This window comes from Hyperolius riggenbachi, chromosome 5, assembly GCF_040937935.1.
Source record: "Hyperolius riggenbachi isolate aHypRig1 chromosome 5, aHypRig1.pri, whole genome shotgun sequence".
Classification (NCBI taxonomy): Eukaryota; Metazoa; Chordata; class Amphibia; order Anura; family Hyperoliidae; genus Hyperolius; species Hyperolius riggenbachi.
This window is the reverse complement of record NC_090650.1, coordinates 415,088,849-415,101,601: the sequence shown is the minus strand read 5'-3', so window position 1 is coordinate 415,101,601 and position 12,753 is coordinate 415,088,849. Positions and strand designations below refer to the sequence as shown.

At 43.4% G+C, this 12,753-nt stretch overlaps 1 protein-coding gene across 1 annotated transcript in view; it reads left to right on the top strand.

The window, feature by feature from the left end:
* The window catches only part of ATAD2 (ATPase family AAA domain containing 2), a 92,032-nt gene that overhangs the window by 41,595 nt on the left and 37,684 nt on the right, over positions 1–12,753 (top strand). The window contains exons 12-17 of the mRNA XM_068237990.1: positions 482–656; positions 1,431–1,519; positions 2,688–2,847; positions 4,894–4,984; positions 6,263–6,574; positions 10,910–11,036. Coding sequence (XP_068094091.1) covers positions 482–656; positions 1,431–1,519; positions 2,688–2,847; positions 4,894–4,984; positions 6,263–6,574; positions 10,910–11,036 — 954 coding nt within the window. The remainder of the gene's footprint in view (positions 1–481; positions 657–1,430; positions 1,520–2,687; positions 2,848–4,893; positions 4,985–6,262; positions 6,575–10,909; positions 11,037–12,753) is intronic.

Here is a 12,753-nt window from a genome sequence, read left to right as displayed (position 1 = left end):
GGGGGGGGGAATAACTTGTGTGCTGTGTCGTGTGGCCCTGCAGCTTAGCCTTAAAGCTGCAGTGGCCAATTTAATAAAAAATGGCCTGGTCTTTAGGGTGGTTTACCACTGCGGGCCTCAAGTGGTTAATTACAGTTTAAATTTATTTGGAGTTGGAGGCAGTGCATATTTTGACTCTGACTCCAGGTATCCAAAAATTGCTCCAACTCCACAACCCTGCCTTCTATGCAGTGGCAAAGTACTGTGCAACTTAAAAACGGACCAGCTGAAGTTCATCCTGGCAGGATTCGATTGGTCCATTTTCAGTCTGCATACATTTGCATAATCCTGCATCAACCAGTAGAAGATATTTTGGATACAACTGCAACTATTGAGTTCGCATGTTATGGAAATTATTTTAGTTTATATTAGAGTTCTAATCATGTCTCCACAGTCCAGTATATTAAATATTTACTATCTTCAAACTTTATTTTGTTTTCAGGGGCTGCCTTTTCTATGGACCTCCAGGAACTGGTAAAACGCTGGTCGCCAGGGCACTGGCTAACGAATGCAGCATTGGTGACAGGAGAGTATCTTTCTTCATGAGGAAAGGGGCCGATTGCTTAAGCAAATGGGTTGGAGAGTCTGAGCGACAGCTGCGGCTTCTCTTTGATCAGGTGAGCTTTCTTGTATAAATTCCCGAGGGATTCAACTAAGTACTTTGTCTTTTTGTTGAAAATAAGTCAATTTATGTTACAAATAGAGAAGGAACTCTGAAGTTAGAGGCTGTAATGTAACTATCATTTTTATTAAATCGCCAGTTGCCCTTGCTCTCCTGCTGATCTTTTGGCTTCAGCCTTGCGTGAGTCACACCTGGATCAAACTCAGATGGGTCAGAACACCTGACACACCTACTGATTTTTGAGTCACTGATTCAAGAGAAATTGGAGGCAGAAGTAGTGTAACCTTTTTAAAGTGGACCTGAACTAAGAACTTCCTCTCTGCTCTAAAAGATAAGCAACAGCATAATAACCTTCAAAGAAAGACATTTCTTTGTTGCAGCTGATGCAGATCTTGCAATAAATCTTCAGTGTTTACTTCCTGCATACATGAAAGCAGAGAAAGGGTTAACATATCCCGTGTTTTACACATTGGCTTTGCCTGCCGAGACTGCCAAATTTCTGTGCTGGCACAGCTGAGAGCTCAAATGACGCCTGTGATTACTTACAGATAAGGGGGCATTAGACAGGCTCTTCTCTCTAAAAACACACAGGGTGCATTTCTTGGTTTTCCTTGTCCTGTGCAAGAGTTCAGGTCCACTTTAAAATGAAGCCAGCGATGAGTTATTCCATATTCCTCTGATTTCACTTTTACTGGCCACTGCTGTTGCAGTTTGGGCCTCAGTTTCAGTTCAGCTTCATCTTATTAATTCAAGTTCTTCTTTTTCTTAGGCTTATCAAATGCGTCCTTCAATTATCTTTTTTGATGAAGTTGATGGCCTGGCGCCAGTCCGATCAAGCAGACAAGACCAGATCCACAGGTACCGCTAATAAATACTGTGTGACCAGGCTGGCTGCGTTTATGTGCGCCTTGATATTTCTGTTGTGCACATCTCTCTCTATTAGAACTGAGGCAATGGGGAGGGGAGGTAATTTGGTATCCTGACTAACCTGTGAGTCCATAAGAACGGAGGCAGTGGGGGGGGGGGGGGGTGTCATTTGGTACCCTGACAAACCTTTAACCCCCCTGGCGGTATAAAAAATTCCGCCAGGAGGGAGCGCAGCAGTTTTTTTTTTTTTATTATTATTATTTCTTATGTAGCGAGCCCAGAGGCAAAAGCTGTAATTCATTCTGCGCAGGTTGTAGATGCATTGGAATGATTTATTAGATAAAGGGTTGTTTGTGCTTCACTGTTAAACAGCCAGTGCTGTTCTTTGCATTTAAGACTAGAGTATTTTTATTTGAAAGCAAAAAAAAAAAAAAGTTTAGTATGAAAAGCCTGAATGTCAGGTTTACAATTACAAATGTTTATGCTGCACATAAGATACATTTCCTCTGCTCTCCATGCAGACAGCTCAGTCAGACACAAGCAGCTGCAGTTAAGCTAGTGAGACCTGTCTCGCACACAGGGTTAACAGATGCATGGAGAGGGATTCTCTCCTCATGATTCACTGGTCCATCACCCTGATCATCCTGGCCCATCAGTAAATTGTGAAAGGAATTTGATGCAGTAAACAAGAGATAAGCAGTGAAATGTATACATCCGTAGTTGTGAGCACTCCACGAACTATCCCAATCCCAGGTAAAAAAAAAAAAGTTGTGTTTTACAGAAGAAAAAAGTTTCATATGTGAAAAAAAGATCACCTCCGCTAGAAAGCATTTCTATTGTGATGTAGGTCTCTCACCAATCTTTTTGGGCTGCTCTTCTGATTTTGGTAATAACCTTGTCAATCGAAGCGACATTCATCCTGTACAAGAGTACTACTAGGTGTGAGACTGATGGAAGAAGACACTGCAAAATCTTCACTACAGTTAGTGAGGGGCAAAGGAAAGCACGGTGGAGTAGTGGATAGCACTTTTGCCTTGTAGTGCTAGGGCCCACGGTTCAAATATCCATCAGGACACTATTCACAGAGGTTTTTTTTTTTTTTTGTTTTGTTTTTTCCTCGTTTACAATGTTTTTTTTTTTTTTTTTTTTTTTTCTTTAGTTCAATAGTCTCCACACTGCTTGCTCTTATGGATGGTTTGGATAGCCGAGGAGAGATTGTCGTCATAGGAGCCACCAATAGGCTTGATTCCATTGATCCAGCTCTGAGACGACCGGGGCGCTTTGACAGAGAATTCCTCTTCAGCTTACCTGACAAAGATGTAAGTGTAGAAATGAAATGTTATGCTTCAGTATTGTATTTCTTAAAGAGAACCTGAACTGAAAATGTCAACATAAACACGTCATACTTACCTCCTGTGTAGTCTTCTTATCAATCTTTCTCCTCTCCTGTGTCCTGTTTGTCCACTGTGAACAATGGAATTCTCTGTCCTCCATTTTGAAAATGGCCATTACCCCATAACGGCTTCCTGGTTAGCACACTGTTAAACTGTAATATTGCCCACTTGACCCATGGGGAAACATGGACATTACCTTGCACATTCACTTGTAACTGACAGCAACTGCTATATTTCAGTTCTGACAAAATATTGTCAGAACTGGAAGGTATCACTGTAAGAAGAAAATGGTGAGCTTCTGAGAGGAACTGACAGCGAAGTAAGTGTGTAATATTCATTTGCAGCTACATCATATGTATGTTTTAAATAATTTTACTCAGTTCAGGTTCCCTTTAAGTCTCATTTCCTTTCTGATGTCAAGCTTGAGTTGCTGTACACTTTGTTGCAAAACCGTTGCTCATGTATATAATAATGGCAGTATTTGTATAGCGCCTTTCTCCTGTCGGACTCAAAGCGCTTGCGAGGCAGCCACTAGAGCGCACTCAGTAGGCAGAAGCAGTGTTAGGGAGTCTTGCCCAAGAAACTCCTTACTGAATAGGTGCTGGCTTACTGAACAGGCAGAGCCGAGATTTGAACCCAGGTCTCCTGTGTCAGTGGTAGAGCCCTTAACCATTACACTATCCATAATAGTAAATTTGTATTAATTAGCGAAGAAAAAAAGCTTCTTTTTAAGTGGCATAAAATGCATTTTTTTTATTTTTTTTTACATATGGAAAAAAAGATAGAAAAGATTGATTTCATGTCATTTGAGAATGGCTGTGTATGTAACAGATACTTTTTAAAGCGGTCCTGAACTCAGAATGTCCTCTCTGCTCCAAAAGATACACAACAGCATAATAACTTTTAAACAAACAACATTTTTGTTACAGCTGATACAAATCCTAAAATCTGCACAGTTTCTACTTCCTGATTAATGGAAGCCGGCATATAGTTAACAGCCGGTGCTTTCAAATGAGGTTATCTGCCGTGGCAGCCATGCGACACAGGGAGAGATCAAATTACAACTTGTGATTAGACACAAATGAGGGGGAATTAGACAGGCTAAACTCTCTAAATACATACAGGGTGCATTTCTCGGTTTTCCTTCTGTCCTGTGTAAGAGTTCAGGTCCACTTAAAAGACCTCTAGGGTATTTTTAGCTATAGATGCATCATTGAAGTGGGTACAAGACTGTTAAAGAGAAACCGTGACCAAGAATTGAACTTCATCCTAATCAGTAGCTGATACCCCCTTTTACATGAGAAATCTATTCCTTTTCACAAACTGATTATCAGGGGGGTCTGTATGGCTGATATTGTGGTGAAACCCCTCCCACAGGAAACTGTGAGGACCATGGTCCTGGCAGTTTCATGTCTGTGAACCTTGCTGCATTGTGGAAAATGGCTGTTTACAGCTGTTTCCAATTGGCTAAACAGCAAGCAGCAGCTACATCACCTACCAGCAGTAAAAATGTCACCATGTGATAAGTGTCGGAATGTAAATCAGGGATTTAAAAGATTTTACAATGGGCAAACACTGACTAAATCATTTATACATAATTATTGTAAAAATGAAGCACTTTATTTATTACATTATTTTCACTGGAGTTCCTCTGTAACAGGTTCACTTTACTAAAGTTTAATTCATTCCTGATTGTCAAGGTTTAGGTTAAACATATAGACAAGACACAGAACATTTATATCCCGCTTATCTCCTGGCGGACTCAAAGCGCCAGAGCTGCAGCCACTAGGGCGCGCTCTATAGGCACTAGCAGTGTTAGGGCGTCTTGCCCAAGTTTTCCTTACTGAATAGACACTGGCTTACTGAAAGAAAGGAAGGAGAAGAGTGACTGGCAAACACTTCAATTTGAATAGTTTATTTTTGCTTTCAGCCAAAAGTCTATATAATTCATGTTTATATCTTGTTTTGTAGGCACGGCTGGAAATTCTGAAGATCCACATGAAAGAGTGGAATCCAAAGCCAACAGAACAGTTCCTGCAGGAACTGGCTGAAAAGTGTGTCGGTAAGCACTCAACTTAATACCCCGACACTGGGATTCAATCTACTGGTGGCTTTAACCCTCCTGGCGGTTTATTTTTTCTGCCAAATAGGCAGAAATACATTTTTTTTTGTTTTGTTTTTGTTTTTCTTTTCATGTAAAGCTACCAGAGTGGTAGCTACATGAAACACTAGAGGGCGCATGTGTCCCTCTAGTGCGATTGTCGCCGGCATCCATAGCAAACGGGGACACGTGTATATAAAGTGTTCCCCTGTTTGGCTTCTCCTGTCGCCATGGTGACCATCGGAATGACGTTATGGACGTCAGCCGACGTCCTGACATCAGCCACCTCCGATCCAGCCCTTAGCGCTGCCTGGAACTCATTGGTCTGGGCAGTGCAGGGCTCTGGCGGGGGGGCCCTCTTCAGCCGCTGCGTGCGGGCGATCGCCGCAGAGCGGCGGCGATCAAGCTGTACGTGCGGCTAGCAAAGTGCTAGCTGCGCGTACAGCACTTTGAATGGGGCGAATCGCCTCACCGGGGGCTGAGCTATCCTCCTGTGCGGCTCGGGCTTACCGCCAGGAAGGTTAAAGAGGAACTGTAGCGAAAATCTTAACATTTACAACCTATACAAATAAGTAAATTTCTTACTTCCTGAGTAAAATGAGCCATAAACACAGGTTTTGGGTTAGTGCATCTCTTCATGGGGGATTCTCAGCATGGCCTTTATTCTTTATAAAGACATTCCCTGAAAAAGGTTTATACAATGACTCTGGACAACCTCCCTGCTCACGGTACAGTTGTTGTTTTTTTTTTCTCCCAGTTAGACGGAGCAACTGCCATTCACAAAGTGCTTTTAAAAATAAAAACCCTGAGAACCTCTGTCGGTAATGTCAGATTTCTGCTACTTACTGTGACCGCAACATAGGACAAAAGTAATGTATGGCTCATTTTACTCTGGCAGATACGTACTTCTTATTTGTATAGGTTTACATGTATTTTAAATTTTAAGATTTTCGCGACAGAGGTCCTTTAAAAAGATCTCTTCTGCTAGTTAAAGCCGTGTCAGACTGCAGAACCCCATAACATTGAGGAGCGCTCTTGGTAGCACAAGGGTAACTGTATTTATTAGTACAGTTATCTTTTAAGGATTCCGATTATTTATTTTTTTTAAGCTTGAAAGTGTACTGAATCAGAAGACTCATGGCTATGTATCGGAAGTGCTAGGAGCCCAGGGTTGGACAGGTTTTCAGGTGTAATGGCTTTTGTGCGTTTTTTTTATATATAGTATGTCTTCTTTTGCAGGCTATTGTGGGGCTGATATAAAGTCCCTGTGCTCCGAGGCTGCACTTTGTGCTTTAAGAAAACGCTATCCTCAGATCTACACGACGACGGATAAGCTCCAGCTGGACGTGTCTTCTGTTAAAATTACTGCAAGAGACTTCCTGGTTGCCATGCAGAAAATCGTGCCTGCGTCCCAGAGAGCTGTGGCCTCCCCCGGACAAGCCCTCTCCTGCATTGTCCAACCTCTTCTACAGAACACCCTGAACTGCACCCTGGAGGCGCTAAAGAAAGTGTTCCCTCATGCAGAAGAGGGACTAAAGGAAAGAGAACCAGGTGTGTGCCCTCCATAATTAGAGATACTGCATGTAATATTCTGCAATAGGCGCTGCTTATTGTGGGGTAAGACTTTACACATGTTCTGCATATCGCAGTTCAGTGTTCTCCCCAGAAATTTTTGTCCAGCCGGGTGGCATGAAAAAGGAGCCGGGTGGGGCAAGCGGAGAGAATGCAGGGCCGAATTTTTTTTTTTTCTTCCCTGCACAACTGTGCTTACAGCAGAGGAGGAGGCAAGCCGATGACAGCCGGGTGCTCACCAAAACTAGCTGGGGTGGAGCACCCGGCTAAAAGAGCCTGGAACACCCATAGTGTCTAATGAAAATTCTCTCTCTCCAGCGTCACATTATCATTTTTTTTTTTTTTTTTTATATATATGTTCAGAATAATGGGTTATTCCTGATGCATTCAGCCTCGCAGTCAAACCATACTTGACTGTTCTGTATCAGGCTTCCTAGGTATTAAAAGCATTCAGCACAGAACTGTTAATGTCCTTGACTTGTAAAATATGTATGTACGTACCAGGGCTGTGGAGTCGGTCCAAAAATACACCGACTCAGTTTAGGATTCCTCCGACTCCTCGACTCCGACTCCTCTAATTTGCATATTACAATTTTGTTGATTAAAAGTATGTAACATGAAATTCGTCTCTTAAAGAGGAACTGTAACGACAAAACGGCCCCTGGGGGGTACTCACCTCGAGTGGGGGAAGCCTCAGGATCCTAATGAGGCTTCCCACGCCGTCCTGCGTCCCTCGGGGGTCTCGTTGTAGCCCTCCGTACAGCCGTGACGCAATATTTACCTTCCTGGCTCCTGCGCAGGCGCTCTGATGCCTCTCGGCGCCGAAGTAGGCGGAAATACCCGATAACCGTCGGGTCTGCTCTACTGCGCAGGCGCAAGTTTCCGGCGCCTGCGCAGTAGAGCGGACCCGACAGAGATCGGGTATTTCCGTCTATTTCCGTGCAGAAAGTCGCCACAGCGCCCCCGCTGGAGCCAGCAAAGGTAAATATTGAACTGACAGTCGGCACAGTCGCCGGCTGTTCGGAGGGCTGCGGCGAGACCCCCGTGGGACAGAGGACGGCGTGGAAAGCCTCATTAGGATCCGGAGGCTTCCCCCACTCGAGGTGAGTACCCCCCAGGGGATCTTTTTAATGTTACAGAGTCTCTTTAACTGCCAACGCTTAGGAATTTTACAAGACAACTGAAGTGAGAAGGATATGTAGACTACTATATTTATTCCCTTTAGACTAAAACTAGTCCTTGGTAAGAGTACTTGTAAAAGGTACAAACCGGAACAAAGAACATCTATCAGGCCCTAGGCAATGTAAGTGTGGGTACAGGTAAGAGTGATGTGCAGGTACTCTGCAGGGGAATGAGGAGATTGTAAACAGACAACACCTCTGTGTTCAATATGCACGGCATTCTCAGTGGATCCCCTGCAGCTCTGTGGGGAGTGCATATGTAGAGTATAGTACTACTGTGTAACAAAGTAAACCTGAGACAGATGAAATTAAAGTTTTATACATACCTGGGGCTTCCTCCAGCCGCCTTCAGGATAATCAGTCCCTCGTTGTCGTCCTCCACCACCTGGATCTTCTGCTATGAGTCCAGGTACTTGAGCCAGTCGGGCGTAGTGCACATGCACACACTCCGCCGTCAGGAGCATACTACACCTGTGCAGCACTATTGCGCAGGTGCAGAATGTTCCTGGCTGTGGGAGCGGCATGCGGCCGGACAGCGCTGACTGGCTGAATTACCAGGACTCATAGCAGAAGATCCGGGTGGTGGAGGACAGCGAGGGACTCATTAGCCTGAAGGGGGCTGGAGGAAGCCCCAGGTATGTATAAAACTTTAGTTTTCATCCGTCTCAGTTACCCTTTAATTTGTAGTCACCAAACCAAACTTTAACAACATATCAAATTATTTGATTTCATCAGCAAAGGGAGTGCATACATTTGCATAAATCAGCATCAATGCAGAATTATTTCCATCTCGTTGACCATCTCTATTAGTGACACAGCTACACATCAGGCTTTATTCTTACAGCATAGATGTTATTTAGTATATATAAGAGATTCCTGCGTACACATCATATATACAGTCACAATCAGATATGTATATCTGACCTTAAAAATACGGGGACTGCTTTATTTGAAGCAGCACAAGTAACTAATTTTGATTGGTTTACTTCATTTTTGTGGACTAAGCACAGCTATTACTGTATATATACATTATATTTAATGACTATTATCTGAGAAATAGAACATATTATCATATTTTCTATTTTAATTAGTTACAAATTCATTCGGAGTCTCCGACTCCAGGCACCCAAAATTGCACGACTCCGACTCCACGACTCCGACTCCACAGCCCTGGTACGTACCTAACTTTTCAGCATTAAAAAAAAATGTGCTGAAAAGTTACCCCCTCGGCTTATATGTGAGTTAGTGCAGCAGAATGGATGGTGGAACAGGTTTTTTTAATGGCAGTTGCTGTGTCTCATATCTGATGCCATCTAGTGGCTTCTTGACACAGCTGTACGATCCTGGTGCGCATTTGGCTATTGGGAGGGGGGGGGGGCTATATTGGGGAGGGGGCTTATACGTGAGTCAATCACTTTCCCTGGTTTCTGAGGGAAAAGTGGGTCCCTCAGCTTAGACACGGGTCGGCTTATATGTGAGTATATACAGTAAATGATAGTCTGTCCTGTATTGTTTTGTTTCTGTCTGTTAAGCAACTGCCTAGTCAAATTCCTTGTAAGTGAAAACTTACTTGACCAAATAAATAGATTCTGAATATAATTGTTTAGTTTTTAACAAGGAAAATATTTTTGAACAATAACTCTACTTAAAGAAAGTCTGAAGCCATATTAAAAATGGCTTTTTAGCTTATATTCAGCAAGGGCATGTTTGCCCCTGCTAAAACGCCGCTATCCCGCGGCATAACGAGGGGTCTTTACCCCCCAAATCCCCCCTGCAAAATCCACGACTTTCTTGGTCATGGATTTTGCTGCCCCTGTGCACTGCCGTGTGGGGCAGGGCTATGAGCTGCAGCCCTCCCTCACACGCGTCTATCAGCGGCGGATCTCCGCCTCTCCCCCGCCCCTCTCAGCGAAGGAAGACTTATTGCAAGAAGAAAGCTGCTGAATGCCATAGCACCCCTGTGACCTCTGTAGTTGGTGTGGGAAACAAATACAGTAGAATCTGGTTATAGTAAACTCTGATATAGTAAATATTTTGCTATAGTAAACGCAGTCCCCAGGTCCTGACCATAAACCTGTATTAAAGAGAATCTGTACTCTAGAATTCTTACAATAAAAAGCATACCATTCTATTCCTTATGTTCTCCTGTGCCCCTCTGTGCTCTTTCTGACACTCCCTGCTGCAATCCTGGTTTGTAATTAACAGTTTTAGGCAGTGTTACAAACAAGACTGGCTTCTAACCAGAGTATCATAGGCTGAGAACTAGCTTACTGTGTGACTCATGCAGAGCTTGGAGGGTGTGTGTAAAGCTTCTGCCAGTAACAAGCAGTGCTGCACATTCCACACATTCCAGCCTCAGCCCGACAGACACGACTGGAAAGGAGATGAGATTTATTACATAGACAGTGCAAGTAGGAAAGGCTGCAGTAAGACAGACCACATTAGAACAGTAATAGGAACTTATAGGACAGAAGAAATAAGGCTCAAAAGTTTGTTATGGAGTCTCTGATCAGAGATGAAAAACTAACTATAACAAGTAACTTGTCTATATATCTTATCTAAAGTTTAGATGGTTTAACACAGCAAATTTAGCTGCAAACAGTTTTAATAGAATATGATTATTTATTCCTGTGATACAATGACAGCAGCCATGTTTGTAAACCTTACACAGAGGCAGACTTATCTGTATCTTGAGCCATCAGCCTAATCCCCTCTCCTCCTCCCTCCTCCCCTCTGCCTCTGAAATCAATGGCTAGTAACTCCTCCCCTTCCTCCTGCCCAGACTGAGCTCCCATGAGCCCTTGCTACTGCCAAGGCTCTCTGAAAACATGTGGGCGCGGCTTTTTTAGTTTATAGGGAATTGGAGTATTAAAAGAAAAACAAAGTATTTGGCTTGACCAATGCCCTATAAACAATAGGAAAGGAACACAATTCTGCAATGTGTAAAAGTTCACCTTGGATCCACTTTAATATATACATTGTAAGCCGAATCCTGATATAGAAAACTACTTTGCCAGGTCCCTTGAAGTTTATTATAAATCAACTCTACCACTTCTGGGTGGAATATTTGGATTTGCTGACCAGGTTTATTTTTTTTGTTTTTTACTTACTGTTTTGTGTTGTATTTTTAAAGCACTTGCTAGCCATTTATTGGATGAGGACTTCATGTACAGTGATGATGAAGGGCCTTCGGTGTTTGAAAATGGCATCCTCAATAAAGTGGCCAACAAGCAGGATCGTCCATTTCTTCATCTCAATGTGTAAGTAGTTTATGGGGCTTGTAAATACTTTTGCCTTTTAAAATAATATAAAAGCTTAAACTGAACCAGAGACGAAGCACCCTCATGTATTTTACCCTATATATATATATCAGTGGGAACATTAGAGAAAACACCTACCCTGCTCTCTGCTTCGTTCTTCACTGCTCAGCCTGCTTGTTAGCAGCCATGATAAAATACCCGACTGAGCATTCAGTCTAGCTTTGCTCAGGTTTATCATTACAGCTGCGTCTGTCTTCTCTGATGTCTTTTCAAGCCCAAGCCTGCCCCCTTCTGGCTCTGCTATAATGGCTCAGCTATAATGATTCCTGAGCAAAGCCAGACTGAATGCTCAGTTGGGGATTTTATCAGGGCTGATAAGAAGCAGGCTGAACAGTGAAGAATGAATCGGAGAGCAGAGTAGGGGTTTTCTCTAATGTTCCCACTGATCTATATGGTAAAATACATGAGGGTGCTTCGTCTCTGGTTCACTTTAACCTTTTCAGTAGAGGTATTTTTAGCTTCCTTTAGATTAGGTTCACAGTGGGACGGTACGGTGTAACAGTTGCATTGAAGCACGAAAGTAATGCAGCATTCAGTGTTGCCATTGTGATTTTGTTTGGCATGCAGTATCTCAATGCTGTACATGCAAAGGCCAGCTTTAAAGGGACACTTAAAGAGAATCTGTATTGTTAAAATCACACAAAAGTAAACATACCAGTGCGTTAGGGGACATCTCCTATTACCCTCTGTCACAATTTCGCCGCTCCCCGCCGCATTAAAAGTGGTTAAAAACAGTTTTAAAAAGTTTGTTTATAAACAAACAAAATGGCCACCAAAACAGGAAGTAGGTTGATGTACAGTATGTCCACACATAGAAAATACATCCATACACAAGCAGGCTGTATACAGCCTTCCTTTTGAATCTCAAGAGATCATTTGTGTGTTTCTTTCCCCCTGCATATCTCATGCACTGAAGTTTCAGGCTGCTCTTTTCTTCCTGCAAACAGCTTTGCCCTTGTCTGTAATTCCTCACTATGTGAAAGCCCAGCCAGCTCAGAGGACGATTTATCCAGCTTGTAAAAGAGAAGAGAGAAGCTGCTCTAATCTAAATAACACACAGGCAGTGTGCATAGAGAGGCCTGGAAGGGGGAGTTCATAGCAGAACCACAACACTGAAGAACTTGGCAGCCTTCCAGACACAGGTTGACAAGTCTGACAAGAGAGAGATAAGTTGATCTATTACAGAGACTGTGATAGTACAAAGTGCTGCAGTAAGCCAGAACACATTAGAATAGCTTTTGGAACTTGTAGGATGATAAAAAACGGGATGCAATTTTTGTTACGGAGTCTCTTTAAGTCAAACAAAAAAAAAATGAGTTTTACTCACCTGGGGCTTCCAATAGCCCCCTGCAGCTGTCCGGTGCCCTCGCAGTCTCCCTCCGATCCTCCTGGCCCCGCCTGCAGCCACTTCCTGTTTCGGTGACAGGAGTTGACAGGCTGGGGACGCAAGTGATTCTTCGCGTTCCTGGCCACAATAGCGCCATCTATGCTGCTATAGCATATATCATATAGCAGCATAGAGGGTGCTAATGTGGCCAGGAACACGAAGAATCACTCGCGTCCACAGCCTGTCAGCTCCTGTCACCGAAACAGGAAGTGGCTGCCGGCGGGGCCAGGAGGATCGGAGGGAGACTGCGAGGGCACCGGACAGCTGTAG